General features: G+C 52.5%; 1 protein-coding gene across 5 annotated transcripts in view; it reads left to right on the forward strand.

The window, feature by feature from the left end:
• Positions 1-19,384, forward strand: part of KIAA0513 (KIAA0513 ortholog) — a 54,148-nt gene that overhangs the window by 24,281 nt on the left and 10,483 nt on the right. For 3 of the 5 annotated variants that reach the window (XM_089903372.1, XM_022583009.3, XM_022583010.3), the window contains 3 exons: positions 13,004-13,508; positions 15,551-15,650; positions 16,437-16,510. In XM_089903372.1, coding sequence (XP_089759498.1) covers positions 13,174-13,508; positions 15,551-15,650; positions 16,437-16,510 — 509 coding nt within the window. In that variant the 5' untranslated portion in view covers positions 13,004-13,173. Of the gene's footprint in view, positions 1-6,470; positions 6,668-13,003; positions 13,509-15,550; positions 15,651-16,436; positions 16,511-19,384 lie in introns of those variants that run through there. The other 2 variants (XM_089903371.1, XM_022583007.3) reach the window with 1 other exon arrangement.

The following is a 19,384-nucleotide window of genomic DNA, read 5'->3' on the forward strand; positions in this document are numbered from 1 at the left end:
AAGCCAGAAGACGGGAGTTTTAGAGACGTTCAACAAAAAGTCCAGGTTAAACGGACACATGAGGAAGTCAGAATGTCACTGATGCAGGAGAACTGTGGTTCGTGTGGAGAAGGAGGAAAATAAAAGAGTAAAAGTTGAAGGATTGGGTAGATGGTAACAGAAATAACTGATCTGCAGCATCACGTAAAGGACTGATGGAAGGAACCCTCTCCCTGAGCTTCCCTTACCCCATCATTACATATCTAGCCTTGCACAGTGTGAAGGGGGTTCCTTCTCACCCACTCAGGCTGCCAGGTTGAAGGGAATGGTTTACTGTAAGCAAATGAGCTTTATTCCTCTCCGTTGGGGGTGTCAGGAAATGTATACATAGAGAAGCAGGGCAAGGTCTGTCTGAGATTCAAGAGGCTTTCATCTAGCGTATTTGGGTATTTGTATCCAGGTGGTCACCAATGTGTATAATAGCCTCGTGCTGCAGAATCCCATCTGGGCTTGATAAAGAATTAATCTCTTAGGGGACTTCCCTGGTGGCTCAGTGGATAAGACTCCGCACTACCAATGCAGGGGCCCAGGGTTCGAGCCCCGGTCAGGGAACTAGATCCCACATGCATGCCGCAACTAAGGAGCCTACCTAGGGCTTCCCTGGTGGTGCAGTGGTTGAGAGTCTGCCTGCCGATGCAGGGGACGCGGATTCGTGACCCAGTCCGGGAGGACCCCACATGCCGCGGAGCAGCTGGGCCTGTGAGCCATGGCCGCTGAGCCTGCGCATCCGGAGCCTGTGCTCAGACGCAACGGGAGAGGCCACAACGGTGAGAGGCCCGCGTACCGCAAAAAAAAAAAAAAAAAAGGAGGCTGCCTGCCGCGACTAAGACCCGGTGCAACCTAATAAATAACTAAATCTGCTCCCTGGAAAGGATCTATTAAACATTAAAAAAAAAAAAAAGAACCTCTTAAAGTAGATCCTCTCTCTCTCTCTCTCTCTCTCTCTCTCTCTCAAATAAAGCAAAGCCTTTATTGCAAGAATAACTCTTGCTTTGTTAAAAGATTTTCTGAATGAGAGGACTGCAGACACCGTTAAGTGTCACTGAATTTCAGTCTCCACGTGTTGACACAGATGAAAGCAAAAACCATCTGAAAATCGTAAGGCAGCACTTCGGAAGTGGCCGTTTTCTCCAGGGTCTCTGATGCTGATGTGATCTTTCAAGTCCCCGTTGCCCTGTCGACTCATGTACTGAACGTTCTTCCGGTGCCTGACATGAATCCCATTCAGAATTCGTACAGTACTTTAGCCATTTGCCGCCTTCTTTTCTGATTTGTTTTTTTTTTTGCGGTACGCGGGCCTCTCACCGTTGTGGCCTCTCCCGTTGCGTCTGAGCACAGGCTCCGGACGCGCAGGCTCAGCGGCCATGGCTCACGGGCCCAGCCGCTCCGCGGCACGTGGGATCCTCCCGGACCTGGGCACGAACCCGTGTCCCCTGCATCGGCAGGCGGACTCTCAACAACTGCGCCACCAGGGAAGCCCCTCTGGTTTGTTTTATTAGTTCATTTGATCCTTATGATAACAGTGTAAGGCAGACAGGATAGCTGTGGCGTTGCCCTGTATTATTTTTACATAGTTGTAATTACAGGGAGAATATAAATTTACATCTTCGTTTTTCATTTTCCACGTCTTTTTCATTTAACAGAAGTATTTTCACAATGCCATGTTGTCATTATTGCTCTCTGTCATATTTCAGTGAAGTGCCAGAATTAATGTAGCAGAATTGACATAACTTTCTTCTTGTTGAGCGTTTAGTTTATTTTCACTTTTTTTGCTATTATAAAGCAAGCTGCATAGAGGTATTTGGGGCCATTTGGGGGGTTAGTTCCTTAGGATAAATTAAATAGATAGACTTAAAAAATATTTTTAAACATGTTTCAACATTAGGGAGGATTTCAAAAGACCACAGATGACCTAGAGAAAGCACCGGTGTGACACAACCACAATTTTCAGATTTCTCCATGTTGCAGAGCAGGTTTTGTATGTGCCAAGAGATTTAGCCAGAGGGAGGTGGGTGGTGTGTATAGGGAAATGAAGAAGGCATTAGCAAAGGCCCAGTGTGTGTCAGAGAGAGGGAAGGAGGAAACTAGCTTGATTATGCAGAAGTTCTGTCTTGGAGAAACCAGCAACCCATGCTTATGTGAGGTTGCTTTTGAATGACAGCAGCATCCCCTCTGCATGTGGCCATTGGAGAGCTGCGTGGGCAGCCTTGACCAGCTCCAGATGGCAGAGCTCCTTGACCAGCAGCCAGAGATGAAGCTAACTGGTGACGGACACTAGCGGGTTTCAAGCAGAGTGCTTACTGCGGCCTCCAGGTGATCCCACATCCAGGAGGATTTGCCCAGAGCCTTCCCTCCCACGGAGGCACAGATGTCCGTTTGCATGGCTCTCCGTTTTGGCCCCGAGTTGGGCCAGTGGAGCAAAGCACCAACCCCAAAGAGAGTAGATGTTCAGTTCCATCCCTCACCCGCCTTGGGTTCTAGGAGAAGGACCAAGTTTCAGAGCTTTTAGGGAGCCTATCGTAATCCGATGGAGTGCGGCTGTCTTCGTGCCGGGGGTGGGGGAAGTATGCAGTTATTTTGCCACGTTACCCAAAAGGATGGAAGGCCAAGGCCGTCTGTATCCAGATCAAATCCGGCTGTCACTGAATCGCCAGCTATGTCCTTCTTTTACTAAAGAAGTGCAGCTGCTCACAGAGGGAGGGATGTGCCGAATAAATTCGAACATTTGGTTATAATGCAACCAACTCGGTAAGTTAGTGGTGAGAATTAATGGGAAACACCTGTCGCCAAATTCCTCCTTGTTGCCTTAAACTAGCGGGCTCGCCAATTCATTGAAGAATTACCTGGGATGAATTAAACATTAGTAAAGTGCGTAAGGTACATCCAGACCCTGGTGGGAGGTGACTTGAGACTTCGAGCAACTTTGGAAAAACTAAGAAATTTCAAAGTCTCAGACTGGGGAGGACCTGTTGGTTTGTAATCATAGTATACCCTTTCCTTCCTCCCTCATCCAGTTGGGGCTAGTTGAATTCCTGGACCCTTCTGATTTGGGCAGTGGGGTGGTGAAAAAGGATTTGCTCTGGAGCCGTCTGCACTGTTGCTGAACCAAGGCAGGCAGAGTCACTAGACTGTAGGGAACTTGTCTCTTCCACGGCCCTTTTCCCCACACTTAGCACAGTGCCTGACCCGTCGTGGTGGTTTTAATAGGGACCCAGTGAGGTCAGGTGTGAGGGAACCAGCAGATGGCCCCTTATCTCTTTTTCCTGTGAACTGTGAATATTTTAGACCTTTCCTTTTTCCTGGAGGTCATAAAATAAGAGTTATCTTGGATATAACCATTACGACAGCTGCAGCGGAGAAAAATCTGCGTTAAGTGTCATAAAATGTTATCTCCGGATGGAATTGGCATGAAACCCTAGAGGTCCAGCAGCATCTCCCGCTAGCAGCGTGCTAACACCTTCTGCTTCCGGCTTCCCATTTAGAAAGGAGACTCTTGAGGGACCACTCCCGGGGCTGGTGGAGACGGCTGCCTTGCTGGGACTCTGTTCTCCCTTCTGGAAGTATGGAGGACAACCTAGTCCCTTGGTCACATAGCCACTCCTCACAGATTTGAATCCGCTTTTTTTTTTTTTTTGGTGGCCACGCAGCATGTGGGATCTTAGTTCCCCGACCAGGGATCGAACCCGCAACACCCCCACGTTGAAAGCGTGGAGTTTTAACCACTGGCCTGCCAGGGAAGTCCCTGAATTCACTGTCTTGTTTCCCGAGTTACTTACCCCTCAGTAAATCCCCTCGACTTTCTCACCATTGCTCATGTGACACAGTTATCAAGTGGGCTTTTGTTTTTCTTCTCACGTTGGGGGATGCTCTCTGCTTTTTTACAAGTCTTCCAAACGTTTATTAAATTAAAATACTTGTGCCAGTTTATTACGTTTTCCAAAATGATGGATCCTGCTGAGTCGCTTTGGGCTTAACGGCTGGGGACAACAAGGCCTGGGTCCCCAGACATGTTTACTGAGATTTGCTGCCCTAAGAGGAGCTGCTTACTCCTTCCAAGGGGTGGGGTTGGACAGAATGGTCCAGGAGCAGCCTGACCGGCGGAAGCAGAGGTGAGTGAAACCATCTCTCCTCTTTTGGGTCAGGTGCTTCTGTCAGGGCAGCCCAAGGTCAGTTTCAAGTTTGTTGTTATTGTTGGCCTCAAACCCATTGACTCCTGTGGCACGTGTGCCGCCCGAGAATGAGCTGCCTCTCGACATTGGACTTGTGAAACTTTGAGTCACGAGGTCAGACTCCCTCGCTGATAATTTATGACTTATTCAGAGACAGAGGCCACACGGTCACCATCTCTTTGCTCCCACAGCAGGCCTGGCACGTGGAAGGCACTTGGCTGGTGCCCAGCGAATGACCACATTCCCTGTCCAGGGGCATCTTTTAGCCTCAGCCTCCCTGAATCTGCCGGAACCTTTTGGGTCCCGACTGTGTCGTTCTCTGAGTTAACTTTCCCTCCGGCTTTCGGCTCCCCACGTTCTCCACCAACATGTTACTGCCCTCAAGTCTGAGTAATTAATGAAGGGGTAGGATAGAGCCGGGCTGGAGTCCTTAGCCCATGAGCGGTAGACACATCTTTCCAAGTTGACGCTGGGGGAGGGGTTCAACCACCGTCTTTCTTCAGATCGAAGACCCCGTCGGTTGTAAGATTCACCACTATTTTATGCACAAGGAATTAAGATGCGGCGCTGCCATTTACACTATGGCATGATGCTCGCTTGTCCCTAGAATCTTATTCTGTCTTTCTTGTAAGAATGCTTATAGAATGACTTGGGCATAGATTATTATGAAGCATCCCTCTTGTCCATAATAAAGAGGAAAATATAAGCAAAATAAGTTGGTTAAAGGGCTTCTAAAGCTTCCTCACATTCGGAGGCCTGTTCTGCAGTTGCCTCAGAGCCGTTGAAGTGCATGGGTTTCTGTAACATACCATCCTCTCTGCCATCCGCGTGCCCTTTACGGGTCCATTTCCCTTTGGGGAGGAGGGGAGCTCGGGGGAGGGGGACGAGGTGGGGGCTTGTCGTGTTCTATTCCCTGAGGTGGGTGGTGGATTTAGGGGAGAGTTCACTGTGTGGGAATTGATTCACTTTGAGTGACGTGACTACAATTTATGTGTTTTGAATTGATTTTTAAAATTAAAGAGTAGAAGAGGCTCTACTCCTGTCTCTGGACAATGACAGCTGTATCCCAGCGGGCCTGGCTGGGAGCGACGCTCAGACACATCTGATTTCAGAGGTCTTAAAGTGCCAGAAAAGTGCATTTTAGGATAACGAAATACAGTATGGATGAAGCCACCTAATTACACAGCATTCAAGCCACATTTTTCTGTTTTGTCCTCAGAGCTGTAATGCGTTTGTCTAGTATCTTGCTAAAGCCCTTGTGCTGTTTCCACGGTGTTCCCTTGATTGACGGGTCTGTAAGACTCACACACACACATACGCACGCACACGCACGCACGCGCGTGCGTGTGCGAGTGAGGCTCTAGAGATCAGTTTAGCGTCAGGCTCTGACGTTGGTCCTCCCCGCTTCCCGGTCCTGGTGCGCAGAGCCGTCCTGCTTCTGACCTGGGTGTCCCCTGACGTGGCTCTCTCTCTCTCTGTCTCTCTCTCTCTCTCTCTGTCTCTCTCTCATCGTCTACTGTCTTCCCTTTTGAAACCAGGTTACGTATGTCCCTCTCCCTCCCCCATCCGTCCTCTCTGCTTCCTTGAGGATGAGAGATCATGGCTCATGGCTCGGAGACTCCCTGCAGAGGCTGTGGGCTGTGATTCCTCACCAGCTGCTCAGTTCCCGTCTCCTTAACCAGTGTGGGCTCTGATCCCGATTAAACCCCTGGAGCTGGTGCCTCAAGCAGGGCTTTGGGGGCGCCCCTTCCCTGTACCCCTCCAGCTCTAGTTCTGTTTCGATCACCAAATCAGAATGTTGGCGCAAGTGCTCTTCAGAGAATTCTGCCGTGAATGGTGGTGACTGGTGCTTGCCAGAGCCCTGGGGGACATCTGATGTTTGAGGGAGAGGGACCCTCATGGGCATATTATTAACTATGACGTCTCCAGGTCTGTGACGCTCCATCCCTGCGCCACCAAGGAGATCTTACCTTCACCCAGTAGCGTGCTCCAACCGACAAATACCTGCTCCAAATGCATGTAACATGTGCTTTCAGATTTTTGGAGAGCCATTTAAAAAATGTATGTTTCAGCATCTCTGTATCTTTTAAAGAACCTGTTGGAGACTTCCACTGTAATAGTCAGTGTCCTTTCATATGAGGATCTTCTTGACGAATTGATTTTTAAGTTCGGTACTTGGATAAAGCTCACGTACAGATGAGTTTGTCGGAATGAAAAGAATTTGTGACCCGGTGTAATTCCCATTTTTGCTTTGGCTGCCAGGAAGCTCCACTACATTCGTTGCCCGACTGCAATAATGGGTTTCAATTCCACTGGCCTGAGGTTGCCCTAGATCCACATTGACTGGACATAAATCTACGTCTGAACAGTTGCGCGAACACACTGACATCTGAAAGGATGCTGACGCTTCTTACTTGACACGTATTCGTTCTTCGGAATGACTCATCTCCTAGCCCCAAGTAGCGCCACATTTCTTCCTGATGCCAAGGCAGTGTGAGTTATCACCCAGCCAGAAAGCGCTGAGCGGATTTATCCGTCGGTAGGGCTGCGCTGTGACCAGCCCCTGGCAGAGGCAAATGGAGGTCCTTGTTAGGGTCTCGCTGCAGGAGAGGTTCTGAGCGACAGGAAGCGGGTTTCCACGAGCCTCAGTTGTGGCTGCGGTCCACCTGGGGCCCCTCCTCAGCCCCGCCTCCCTGGCCAGCCCACAGGGTCTCTCTGTGACCTGTGACCTATGAGCGGGAGGGGTGCCCGGGGAACAGATGCAGGTGGAGCCGCAGGAAGAGCCTGTGCGCTGTGAGGCTGATTGTTTGTGGCAGGCCGGGGAGGTGTGGAAGTGGTACCTGCACCCCGTGCTGCTGGGACCCTGCCAGGGCACAGGCGGGCGCATGGGGAGGGGAGGAGGGCTCTGCAGAACCTTGAGGTTTGCAGTCCATCCATCGTATCCTCAGCAGTCTCTACAGGGCGAAGGAAGCAGCAGCGGGTTGAAAGGTCTCCCTTATTTCCTCTCCCTCTCCTCTCCTCCAGCTATTCCAGTGAGGCACAGTTTTCCTGGAAACCGTGCATTATTAAGTCCTTTCATAGCTGAACCGAAACAGATAACGGTAACTAATCCGATCAAGTTCACTTGTCTCCCCTCATCCCTGCAGCCAAACCCAGACGGCCTGTCGACCTTCTGTCAGGTCCATTTGAAGTAAAACACACCTCGGGAGAGCAGAGAAGACCCTCTCCACTAGGGTCTCCTGCAGGTTTGTAGCTGTCACGAGAGGGGTAGCCACTAGCTAGGTGCCAAATAAACATCCGAATTTCTCTTGCCGTTGAAATGGTAAAAAAAAAAAAAAAAAAAAAAAAAAAGGGTTTGCCTTTTGACCAAGACCAGAAGGGCATCCACGAGAATGGAGATGGGATTTTGTCGGCCTGGTGGGACCAGGAGCTTTTTCTCCCTCTTCTATTTCCAAATCTTTCTCTAACGATACATTTACGATAAAGGGAAAAGATAATAATCTCCACAAGCTTGACTTGAGTGCTGGGGAGAATCCATCTAACGGATGTGTGTGAAGCCGTACATCAGGTTCTCGGCTCCAGCGGCAGGGAAGGTGTTTGTTGGGCGTGGCCCGGGCTTGCCTTCTAGGCCAGCGGTCCCCAGCCTTTTTGGCACCAGGGGCCGGTTTCGTGGAAGACCATTTTTCCACGGACTGGGGGCCGGGGGCGGGGGCGATGGTTCAGGCGGTAACACGGGCGACGGGGAGCCGCAGATGAAGCTTTGCCCACCCGCCCGCCACTCATCTCCTGCCGTGCGGCCCGGTTCCTAACAGGCCGCGGCCCGATACCGGTCCAAGGCCCGGGGGCTGGGGACCCCTGTTCTAGCACACAGCTCAGACTGGGGAAGGCGATTCGGCAGCCCCAGCAGAGCCTCACTGCTGTGCAGGCCTCTGACCCTCAGCTCCGCTTCTAGAGACGCACCCACAGGAGAGCATCAGAGAGGCTGCTGCAGGGCCCACGTGGTGACTTGAGAGCCTGGGCTCGGCGTTCACCTGAGTTTTGACTCTGGGCCCCGTCACTTCCTAGCTGTGTGCGGGGGGGGGGGCCTCCTGCTTCCCCACCCCCGCCTCGATTCTCTGATGCTGTGAAAGGAGGGGCGGGTGGGGTGGAGGGGGCCTGAGCCAGCGGGTGGGCTGTGCTGGTCCATTGAGGCTTGCCGTCTCTTCTTTTGGTGGGAGGAGCAGCACGTCTGTTGGCTCTGGGACAGTAAAGGAGAGGGAGCTGCCTGAGACGGATGGCAGAGGCAGAGTTCCAGAAGGTTCCGGAGCCTCCCCCGGCCCCGGGAGCCTGTGTGATTGCCCGAGGTCAGCCTGCTGGAGGAGGGCTCACTCTGGGCACCCTGGGTGCTGGGGAAATCAGGGTTTGAGCAAAGCCCCTGAGGATGTGGCGCAGCAGCCACAGACGGCAATCTCCTTCCGAGTTCCTGCCGCAGCTGGGGCCACGTGGTGCGGGGATGTGGGCGGGAGGCGGGGCAGGAGGTCAGGAAACCTCCCCCCGAATGCGCCGGCCGGGGCACCTCCCCTGGCCCCCTTGCGCTCGTTCTCTTCTCCAAACTGCTGCTACGGCTGCCTGCCCATCACCCTGAGAACCCAGTCGAGGCTCCTGGTGTCTCACCTGGCCCCCCTTGCCAACCTCCTCCCTCCTCAGCATTTCCAGTTCCTGAACTTTCCGAAGTCATGGCTGCCGAGGGCCTCTGTGTGGGCTGTTCCTCCACCCAGACCCCTGTCCTCTGCTCAGAAGACAGCCTTCTCCAGCCTTCTCGAGCCTTCTCGGCTGGCCCGGCCCCCCTCCATCTCAGCTCAGAGATCTACCTCCCTGACCCCCAGTCCGAAGAAGCCCCCTCTCAGCGCTCAGAGACATGGGCTGACTTAGAATTTTAGCCTAATTTGATTGGTAGAAGCTTCTGCCATAGGGCCTAAGAGGTGAATTGTAAAGATGCGGTTGCAGGAAGGTCTGTTTGGCTGCAAGTCTGTAGAAAGCATTTTTAATATCCACGCTGTCTGTTTGCAGAGATTCCGCTGTGATTTAAAACCCTGAGTCTCAGAGCCTGTGGCCCTGCAGTGGGTCTGGGGACCTCCTTGTACACAGGACAGAGCAGAGGGATTGAGTGCAATCCGCAGACACGTTCTCTTTGGTCCATGATGTGTTTTGAAATAAATTTAAATTAGTTGCCAGTGTTGAAGACTTGGAAGATTTCATGAAGCGGATTTCAGCACTTTTATAGAAAGCTCTTTAGATCTGATCCCGCTGGGCTCACGATCCTGAGTGGCAGCCGCTGGCTGGCCCTACTCGGGGACGGTGCAGTCAGTCCCCACTGGGCCCACTTCCTCTGTGTTCTGCAGCTAGGAGAGCACAGGTAGTCGAGTGAGGTGTGTGATCCTGGTGTCTTGAGAGTGACCATCACCTTGTCCTGGACAGAGGCCCGTAATTATGTTTCCTTCCTGGAGAAAGAGGGTGGGGTCACTTCCAAGGCCCTTAGCATAAGTGGCCACTTCACCTGCATCTCAGCTCCGGGAGCAAGGTTGGCTGAGAGATGAGATCCCGGGCAGAGGAACCCGCACTCTGCAGCCCATGCTGCCCACATGGCGCCCAGGACTGGGCCCCCTGTCAATTTTGCTTCCTGTCCTGCAGGGCCAGGCCCCTCACCTTGTCCGCTCCTTCCTGAGCCCACAGAGGAGGCTTCTGGGAAAGGATGACTCATGCACTCCCCGAATTTCCAAGCTAGAAAGGCGCTGGGAGAGCGCCTTGGGCCGGACCAGAAATAGCCGTAGCCGTTGGGTCTGACCTTGCGCCTCCTGTGCTGTCAAGTTCTGCTTTGGTAAATTGATGCTGCCCTTCAGACCAACCACCTGAAATGTTGCGAAGATACAGTAACTTGTTTCCTTTTCCTCTGAATTTTTATTGATTGTAAACTCCACTGTTAATGATAATAAAATAAAAAGGGGCGGTTACCTTGGTACCAGCACTGTAATGCATTTCTATCTCCTTTTTCAGCCCTTTCTCACGTGTATACGTGATTGTAATTATAGTACAATTAAAATTCATTCACTTCAGTATTTCTAGCACCCAAAACAAGAGGCTGGCCTGCAATAGGCTTCAGTAAGTATTTGTTGATTGTGGAATATTTGTTTTCCTAACTGTAAAGTGAGCGTTTTTCTATATTTGTTTTCCTAACTGTAAAGTGAGCGTTTTTCTATATTTGTTTTCCTAACTGTAAAGTGAGCGTTTTTCTAATTGCACCACACACTGATTACCGTTACATCAAGTTGTTAGAATATATTTGCCACTTCACTATATTTAGATTTTTTTCCCCCGATTTTTCAGGACGATAACTAATGTTGTAGCGAGCATTTTTCTCCACATAACTGTTTTGGACTGTTTGGAATTATCTTCTCAGAATAAATTCCAAGCATTTGAGTTCTTGGATCAGAGGAGAGAAAAATAAGAATTATAGAAATTGCTTTCTAAAGTCTTGTTTATTCCTGTTGCCAGGATTGTTTGAGAATATTAGTTTTATCTTAATCTCACCTGCTTCTGGGTTATAATTTTCAAATTTTTGCTTATTTTGTAGTATAAGCAGGTACCTAATTGTTTTGATTTGCCTATCTGTATGTGTGGTTATTAGTATGGGTTGAAGCATTATCTAAGCACTTAATAATAATACTTCCTCTTGTGTGCCATGCCTATTTGAGTAGTTTGTGTATCTATTAGAATATAGATTTTTAGTTGGATTTGGGTGAATTTATCATACAGATATGATTAACTCAATTTTCCTATCATAGTGGCTGCAAACATTTTCCTAGTGTGCGATTTTCCATTTTTAATATCCGGTGAGACATTATAGGTGTTATTTTCTGTTCTTTGGAGAGTCTGTGAGTGTGGTTGCCAGAAGGACCTTAGAGATCTAACCTGACCTCAGTGTCTGACGGGGACCCTGGCCCAGAGAGCAGAGGCCACAGCTCACCGGCCCTGCTGGCGAGAAGGGGCCAGGGCTGCCATGGCCCTGGCCCAAGACTCCTTAGTCTGTGTTGCCACCTGAGCTCCTAAGACTCCCTGTTGCTCTCCTGGCCCAGAAAGTTCTTTTGAGCTGAGGTGTATGCGTCTCTGTTTTGGACCAAGGCGGGCTTTGTAGGACTCTCCGAAGGGGGGGGCGTTGCCACTCCAGTGACACGGAGCCAGCCATTCCATCCTTCTGACTCAGGGCATCTAAAAATATCCTGGGTTGGGGAATTTGGAGGAGCCCGTAATCGATTCGTGAACATGAAGCTCTTAACGGGCAGTGAATGCAGCTTTGATATTGAATTACCCTCAGAAGATGCATTAGTTTCACAGTAGCGGCAGCCACCTGTCTGCCAGGTGTTGTCCTAGATATTTGGGGTCTGTAGAGGTGGAGGATAGGGACAGTGCCCAGGATCAAGTTGGATTCTTACATCAGGAGGGCTTTAACTTACTGCTTAGCTGTCTGCCCATCTTCATGGGGGAGGGAGCCCCAGAACTGGCAGGTGACCCCTGAACTGACCAGCAGGAGACTGGTTTAGAAGCGAAGATCCTAATCCCAGCTCTGCCTACACCGTTGACTTCCCGACTCTTAGAGCGTGTTCACGGTCAGGTCTGGTCATCCATTCAGCAAACGTCCAGTGGACACTTAGTTAGGACTCTGTGCTGGGCACTCGCATTGCTACAAAGGTGGCTGAGGCATGGTCCACCCCTCAGGGGATTGTACTTCAGTGGGATAAACCTATCAAACAAGCAGACTTAGAAATGAGTGTAAGTAAAATGCCAGTGGGGCCACGCAAGAATCAGTAAATAGTTTGCACAGGGTTTGAGTGAAGCTTGTCGGAAGAGATGGCACTAAGCTGAGCCTCGAGGGATGGGGCTGAGGGAGGAAGATGGGGGAGAAGGGAGAGGGCCATCCAGCTTAAGGGGCGGAGGAACAGACACCAGAGGTGGATGCCGTTGCCGAGGGTGGCCGTAGTGCAGGGAGGGGGCAGGTAGGAGGAGGTGGGTCCTTCGGCAAATGCTGCTTAGAGACCATCAGAGGGAGGGACTTCCCTGGCCATCCAGTGGTTAAGACTCCGCGCTTCCACTGCAGGGGGCGCGGGTTCAGTCCCTGGCTGGGGAACCAAGATCCCGCATGCCGTGCAGTGCGGCCAAAAAACAATGAAAATCATTTTTTAAAATGTGCCAGCAGATCTTGTGTCTAGTGAGGTGCTTAAAAAAGAAAAGAAAAGAAAGAAACCACGGGAGGGTTTAGGGGGATGATGAGAGGGGACATATATCCGACAGCCAGGAAGGTGCTGGGTTTTGAGTGGGAAAATGCTAAGAAAGGAACCCGGGAAGGAAGAGACGTGGGCCTTGGAGACTCGTGCGCTTAGCATGTGCCTGACGACACCGTCTTCAGTGGTTGGTGACCCAGCAAGAGTGGGCGGCAGACGGCCATCTGCGGTGATTTCTGTTCTGACTGGCCTCAGTCTGGTCGGCCAGAGTCGGGAGAGGGCCGGGGGGTGCAGCCCCCTCGAGGTCTCCTTGCTTAGTTTGGAGAAATCCTGATGGATGGTGTGTGTTTGTTCATTGTTTGCCCACCATATAGCAGGTGTTTAACAGTAAGTGGGCAGTAGGAAGATGACATCAGCAGACAGGTGGCCCAAATTCTGGAAGTTTGGAGCCTCTTACAGGGCATTCGTGCCCTAATTCTTTCCCGTTATATGAAGAGAAGCTCTCGTGGTGATGATGACGTGTCTCTGCTTCCATTCCAGATGCCTTAGGGCCCCGTGGGCCGCCCCAGAGGACTCAGTCCCGGTGGCCAGCGACTCCCAAGCAGCTCACGTGCGCTCAGCCTCAGGCTCCCGCTGACGCACCTGGGAATCTCGCTCACCAGCCCCCGCCTGGCATCCTTGCCGGCAGTGCCCCCCACCCCCCCCGAGCCATGGAGGCTCCCGAGGTCCCCGTGGGCTCGCTGATTGACTTCGGGGCCGGGGCCAAGCCATCCACCTCCTCGCCCCTGGAGATGCTGCCCGCAAAGCTGCAGGACGGGGACAGCTCCCCGGGCGAGGGTGCGTCGGCGAGTGAGGCCACGGAGTCGGCCGACAGCGAGAACGACATGGGCGAGTCGCCCTCGCACCCGTCCTGGGGCCAGTACCGCCGCTGCTCTTCCAGCGAGTCCTTCTCCTCCAACCAGAGCACCGACTCGGCCAAGGATGCGGAGCTGCTGGAGCTCCGGGAGTTCATGCGCAGCTACGTGGAGAAGATCTTCTCCGGAGGGTGAGCCCCTCGCAGGGCGCCACCGGCCAGGGCTCCAGGCCTCACAAGCTGCTGGGCCCCTCGCGTCTCCGCCCCACCCCAGTGCACGTAGGCCCCCTTGGGGAGCTTCTGCCACTCCTTCCCTCCGCTCAGAGCCCTGGCTTTGCTCCCACGGCCCCTCAGGTGAGCCCGCATGGGCACGCCTTCAGAGGTGGTTGTTAGCTGGCAGTGGCTTAGGGGCAGTACAAGGCCAGGAGGTTTCAGTTACCCGCAGCCCTTGGGACGCTCTCGGGCAGCTGAGCCTTGAGCAGCTGCTAGGATGGGGACCCACCCTCGCACCTCTCTCTGGCCTCGCGTTGGCGGTCCTTGACAGTGCAAACAACGAGCAGTGACAGTTGTAGCGCAGGTGGGGCCTGGAGTGAGAGCGGAGGCCGAGGAGCCGGGAATCTGACTCACGGCTGTGGCCGTCTCAGCAGCGGAAAGGGGAGCACGCCGCAAACTCGGTTCAGGCCTCAGGCCTTGACGGCTGGTCTTGCATCGTTCACAGCGGTGCGCGAAATGCTGGAGGTCCTGCCCCTCAGATCGCTCTGGGAGCCGCAGCATCAGCATCGCGGGGTGGGGGGGCTGAGAAATGCAGAGTCGTGAGCCCCACCTGACCCACTGAGTCAGAATCTGCATTTCAGTGAGGCCTCTACACGTCGTGCACGCATTGCGGCCTGAGGAGCTCTGGCTGAAGGGACCCTTTTCCAATGTCGTTAAAGCGTAAGAAGAATTTCTGCCTGTTGACGCCACGCACCGAGGATGTACTTCCTTGCTGAGGTTTAGGCCCCTCGTTTGTTAACTGGCAAGGTTGATTTCCACCTTTTCCAGGTGTGCCTCCGTCTTCTCCGCAGTTAGAAGGGGGAGGAGTTCTAGGATCCTAATATTTGACTGTCCCCAGACTGCTTTTATGTTTGATTTTGAATGCATTCTGGGAGAGCAGTAGACGTGGCTTCCTACTCATTTTGTCTGATTGACACCGAAATTAGTCAGCAGTCTCTGAGTATACCCAGTTAATGCAAAGGGGAGAAAGCCCAGAAGCTCACAAATTTGCCAGGAAGGCCAGTCTAGATTTGTGACAGGCAGTCGGCAACATGGAACGTGGACAAATGAGTCAGATGCATCTTTAAGAGCATTCCACAACCCCCCGCAAATGCCCGGCAAATTCTCACATTTCATCTGGTGTCGGCACTTGGGATAAGTGAGACCAAGATGTTTTCTATAAAACCTTAAATGAATGAAATTGCAGAAGCCAGTGGATCCTCAGCCTCCTGCTTCCCCCTTTTAGTCGTTACATTTGGGGTAGAGTACTGCCCCCCCCCCACGAAGATGATTGGAAGTGGTTTGAGATCAGGTGAGCATTTTGTCCACCCTGGCGGGGGTGACCCCCAGGCCTGGGGTCCCCCGATCTTCACCCCTCACACAGAGCCATGGAGAGTCAGAGAGCAGACCGGCTCTTCAGAAGTGCAGAGGAATAAGCAGCCATGCCCTCCTTGTGACGGCTGGAGGTGGCCTCAGACCTCTTGTGTTTCTTGGCCCCAGTGGGTCCCGCTGCGACTGAGCACGTTAGGAATTCTTGAATCCAGTCGGTGGCTCCATACCGACCTCAGCAGCAAAGATGGGGGGCAGTTGGATGAGCTGGAGAGCCAAGCCCTCGGAGAGTTATGGAACCCTTGTGAGTACCCAGACCTCACTGAGGCAGGAGGTCGGGGGAATGCACGTGGGCTTTGGAGCCAGGAGGTCTGGATGGGGCTCCCACCTGCCACTCCCCAGCTGTGTGTGATCCTCCGAGCCGGGCTTCTCATCCTGGAAACAGAAGTAATAGTGTTTCCTCTCGGGGTTGCCCGGAGGCTGAGATGAGGGTCCGCACTTGGCGGGGGCGAGTTACCGTCGGGGTTCCGTGGTGCGGATGCCGAGGGCCGACTGCACTTAGGAGTTCCTCTCCTTCCTCTTTCCCTACTGTAGCCATTTTTGTTGTAGAGGATTAAAGCTTTCCTGTCTTTTCCCTTTGCCCTCTTTTCCAGGGAGGACTTGGACCAGGAGGAGAAAGCCAAGTTCGGAGAGTCCTGCAGCAGTGAGAATGGAAAAGGCCGGGAATGGTTTGCCCGGTACGTGAGCGCCCAGGTAAGAGGGGTGACGCTGGGCTGTGGTGTGGGGCAGCCCACCTGCTCTGGAGAAGGGAGTTGAGGAAAACGATCCCACAGGAAGAAGCGTAAAGCTCTGTCTAGAGATGTTATAAAGTCTAATTAGAATAGTGGAAGATGCCCCACTAGAAAGGAATGCTGGGCTGTCAACCTCATGAAATTCCAGAAAAGTTCGCTTTTTTAAAGACCAGCACATGGGCTATGTCCACACATGTTTTTATTAAATAACCTACAATATTCCATTTTTGTAAAGATAAAATATTCAAGAGAATGACAGCCATGTATGTAAGCTCAAATAAACAGTAAGTTTTAAAAACAGCCAGTAGGTTCTTTATATTTTTTTCCTGTAAAGTGGATTAAGTTCTTCGTTTTTAAAGTATCTTTTGGTCACAAATAATTTATTCTTCCAAGAAAAATTAGAAAATACAGATAAGCAAAAACAGAGAAACTGCCCATACATCAGCCACCCAGAAAACAGCCAGCATTGTCATCTTGGGGTCCCATCCCTCTGTAGTTTCCCACACGTGGGTGAGCGTGCGAAGCTCCTAGTTTTAAACGTCTTACAAGGAGACGCAGGAAACACCTGAGTGATGGTCGGGGGTGGGGCAGCCCTCTGCTGGGTCCCGGTCTCTGGGTAGCAGGGCCTGTCCTGGGCTCGAGCCCCAGCTGTGTTTAGAGATGCTGGGCGGGGTGAGCATGCAGCCCCTCTGAGCTGGGTGCACCTCCACCAGCGGCCGCCTGACGCGGCTGCCCTCTTCCCGGACAGCGCTGCAATTCCAAGTGCGTCTCGGAGGCCACCTTCTACCGCCTGGTGCAGTCCTTCGCGGTGGTCCTATTTGAGTAAGTGATGCTGCGGCTTAGCACCTCCGTCCTGACCTCTCGTCCTCCTTCCCTCCCTCCCTCTCTCCCTCCCCACCTGGGAGACCCCAGTCGTGAGAACCAGCCGCATGCAGTCATCAGCTCAATTGCTCCCCCTCCCCCACCACCTCCCCTCCCCCGCGGCGGCAGCATTGTCTGGAAGTCGTGACCAGTATCCAGTATCTCACGGGGGCGGGGGGGGGGGGGGGGGGGGCGCGGGGGGGTTGGCGGGGATTGAGCGGTCCCCACCTGCCAGCAGCGGGCCCCGGGACAGGCTGTGATTACACAGCGGCCCTGCCCTCCTCCAGCTGAGGTCTGGGGTTCTCTGGATTTCCTGTGGTGAAGTACCCTAAACCGGGTCACCGCCCACTAATGAGATGGTTGGATGGCATCGCTGCCCTGAGGTCTAATGAGGCACCACTGGGGCCTTTTATCGCCGAGGACAGCGTGGGCTGGGGAGAAGGGCCCCCCACCTCCGTGTGGCCGGGGGGGCCGGCCACCTGCCTTGAGGGGCTCCTCCTGCTGAGGCCCACGCACGGCTCTAGGACTCCTGACCCTCTTCCTACATCCTGTCGTGCATCAGAGCCGCACGCGCCTTCTGCAGTGTGAACCGGAGCGGCCGTGTCTACCTGGGGGATCGTGGGGGTGGGGGAAATGCGTGGGACAGGGAGGGAAGCTCTGACCCTGATCTGACCTTCGATTGAGCCCGCTTTCCCCCCTCACCTCAGTGTGGCCTCGGAGCAGGTCCTGGTCCCCTGGCTTAGGCCGTGGCCACTTCTCTGTGTCCCTGTGTCCTTCCAGGCCTGAAAACCCCTCCTTTCCTGTTCCTTCCCCTTCTTCTCCCAACAGAAACGTAGCTGCTCTCTTGACTTTAATTCCCTGTCTCGGTGTCTCCCCAACTTTCTCTGTCCCCCATGAACACGGGGCATGTACTAGAGGAAAATGGCCAAAAGAGAGGAGCCCCTGTTTTTCCTGCACTTGCTCTCAGAATGTCCCAAGTTCAGGGTGTGCTCCCCAGGGGTGGGGGCGGGGATCTGGGTCTGGGAGCTAGTGTGGGTGGAGGGACGAGAGGCCCTCACTGAGGTAGCCAAGGGCCCACGCTTGCTTGCCTCGGGAGCTTCGGTAAAAGAGCCCCAGGGGGTCGGGGGTCAGTGTGGTCTCCTGCCCCGAAGACCCTTTGACCTCGAGACGTTTGCATCCATATTTTTCAGTAACCTGTATTTTGTGTAGATGGCGCCTGTCTGCATGGTAAAGTGCTTATCTAATTCTCAATTTCTCTTCCAGTTTTTCCTTAAATAAGCAAACTGGTAGGTGGGGGGGGGGTGTAGTTAACCTCAAGTTCCAACCCTGCCAAAACACAGAATCTTTCATTACTTTGTCTGTGAGCGTATATTTTTTTATGTGGTTGCAAAAAAAAAAAAAAAAAAAAAAAGAACTTACAGAAGTTCAGTTTTTTAGATTTATTATTTTTATGTTAAAAAGATAAACAAAAATGGCCCTCATCCCACTGTCTAGATAATTTCTATTGATTTTCTTTCTTTAAGTAACACTAGTCCAAGGTGAAAAACTAAACAGGAAAGGAAAGTACGTGAGGGAACAGGATGGAGAGGCACGGAAGCCTAAGAGGGAAAGGAGATGTTCTTTCACACCCTCTTCTCTCACTTTTGGTCCATCTCTCAGTGATAGCCATCTTAATAAAGCGCATACCAGCAAATAGATATTTTTTCTAAAAATGCAGTACTGGGCTTCCCTGGTGGCGCAGTGGTTGAGAGTACGCCTGCCGATGCAGGGGACATGGGTTCGTGCCCCGGTCCGGGAAGATCCCGCATGCTGCGGAGCGGCTGGGCCCGTGAGCCATGGCCGCTGAGCCTGCGCGTCCAGAGCCTGTGCTCCGCAACGCGAGAGGCCACAGCAGTGGGAGACCCGCGGACCGCAAATAAAAAGGCAGTACTGTGCATTTGCACCCAGTGCTGCATCTGTAACAGTTGTGAGGTGTTCTAATACATGAACGTACAAATGCTCCATAATTAATTTGGCTCCTGCCCTGTCGATGGGCATTTAGCTGATTCCTCATTTTCTTCTCTAATTTGCAGTGCCACAGTGCACATCACCGTAGCTTTTGCCACTGTAACAGTACAAATTCTTAGTGGCAGACAGACCCACTCCTTGAAGTGTTTCCCCCCCTTTTTTGTCTGCTAAATTGAATGGATCCATGTATATCTCATACTCTCAATATAGTAAGTTTGATATAATATAGTAAGTATTAATATAATCCTTTATATTTGTAGGACATCTTTTAGCATAGCAAAGGTTCTGGCACGTAATACTTTAATTTGATTTTCAGCAAGTGGTGTAGGGTACGTAGGTATTCATATTCCCAGTCATTCTCAGGGTGCTGTCCCTGGGCCAGGAGCCTCAGAGCATCAGCTTCCCAAGGCAGTTTGTTAGAAATGCACATTCTCAGGCCCTGCCCCAGACCTGCTGACCCAGAGACTCCGGGGTGGGCCCAGCAATCCACATCTTCACATGGCCTCCCCGCCTCCCCCCTGCCAGGTGACTCTGCTGCTGCCCACATCGGGGGGGCGGGTATCATCTAAGTCACTGCTCATTCCTGAGAAGTAGGGGCTGGACGGGGCCAACGGTTTAAGCCTGAGACCTGAGGCCTGACCTCCAGTTCCGGGTCTGCTCCTTGGGGTAGGGCCCTGGCTATTCCACCTTGAAAGTGAAGGAAGCCAGGCGGATGGATGGTGAGCGCCTTAGTGCCCTAAATCAGACCCGCTCCCAGGCCAGGTGCCTGGACCCAGGGGAGTTCTTTCTGTGGCTTCTCCTCTGGAGTGTCTGGGGAGTGAGGTACTA

This window comes from Delphinapterus leucas, chromosome 20, assembly GCF_059928025.1.
Source record: "Delphinapterus leucas isolate spDelLeu-1000000601 "Yukka" chromosome 20, BTC_Dleu_Yukka2, whole genome shotgun sequence".
Classification (NCBI taxonomy): Eukaryota; Metazoa; Chordata; class Mammalia; order Artiodactyla; family Monodontidae; genus Delphinapterus; species Delphinapterus leucas.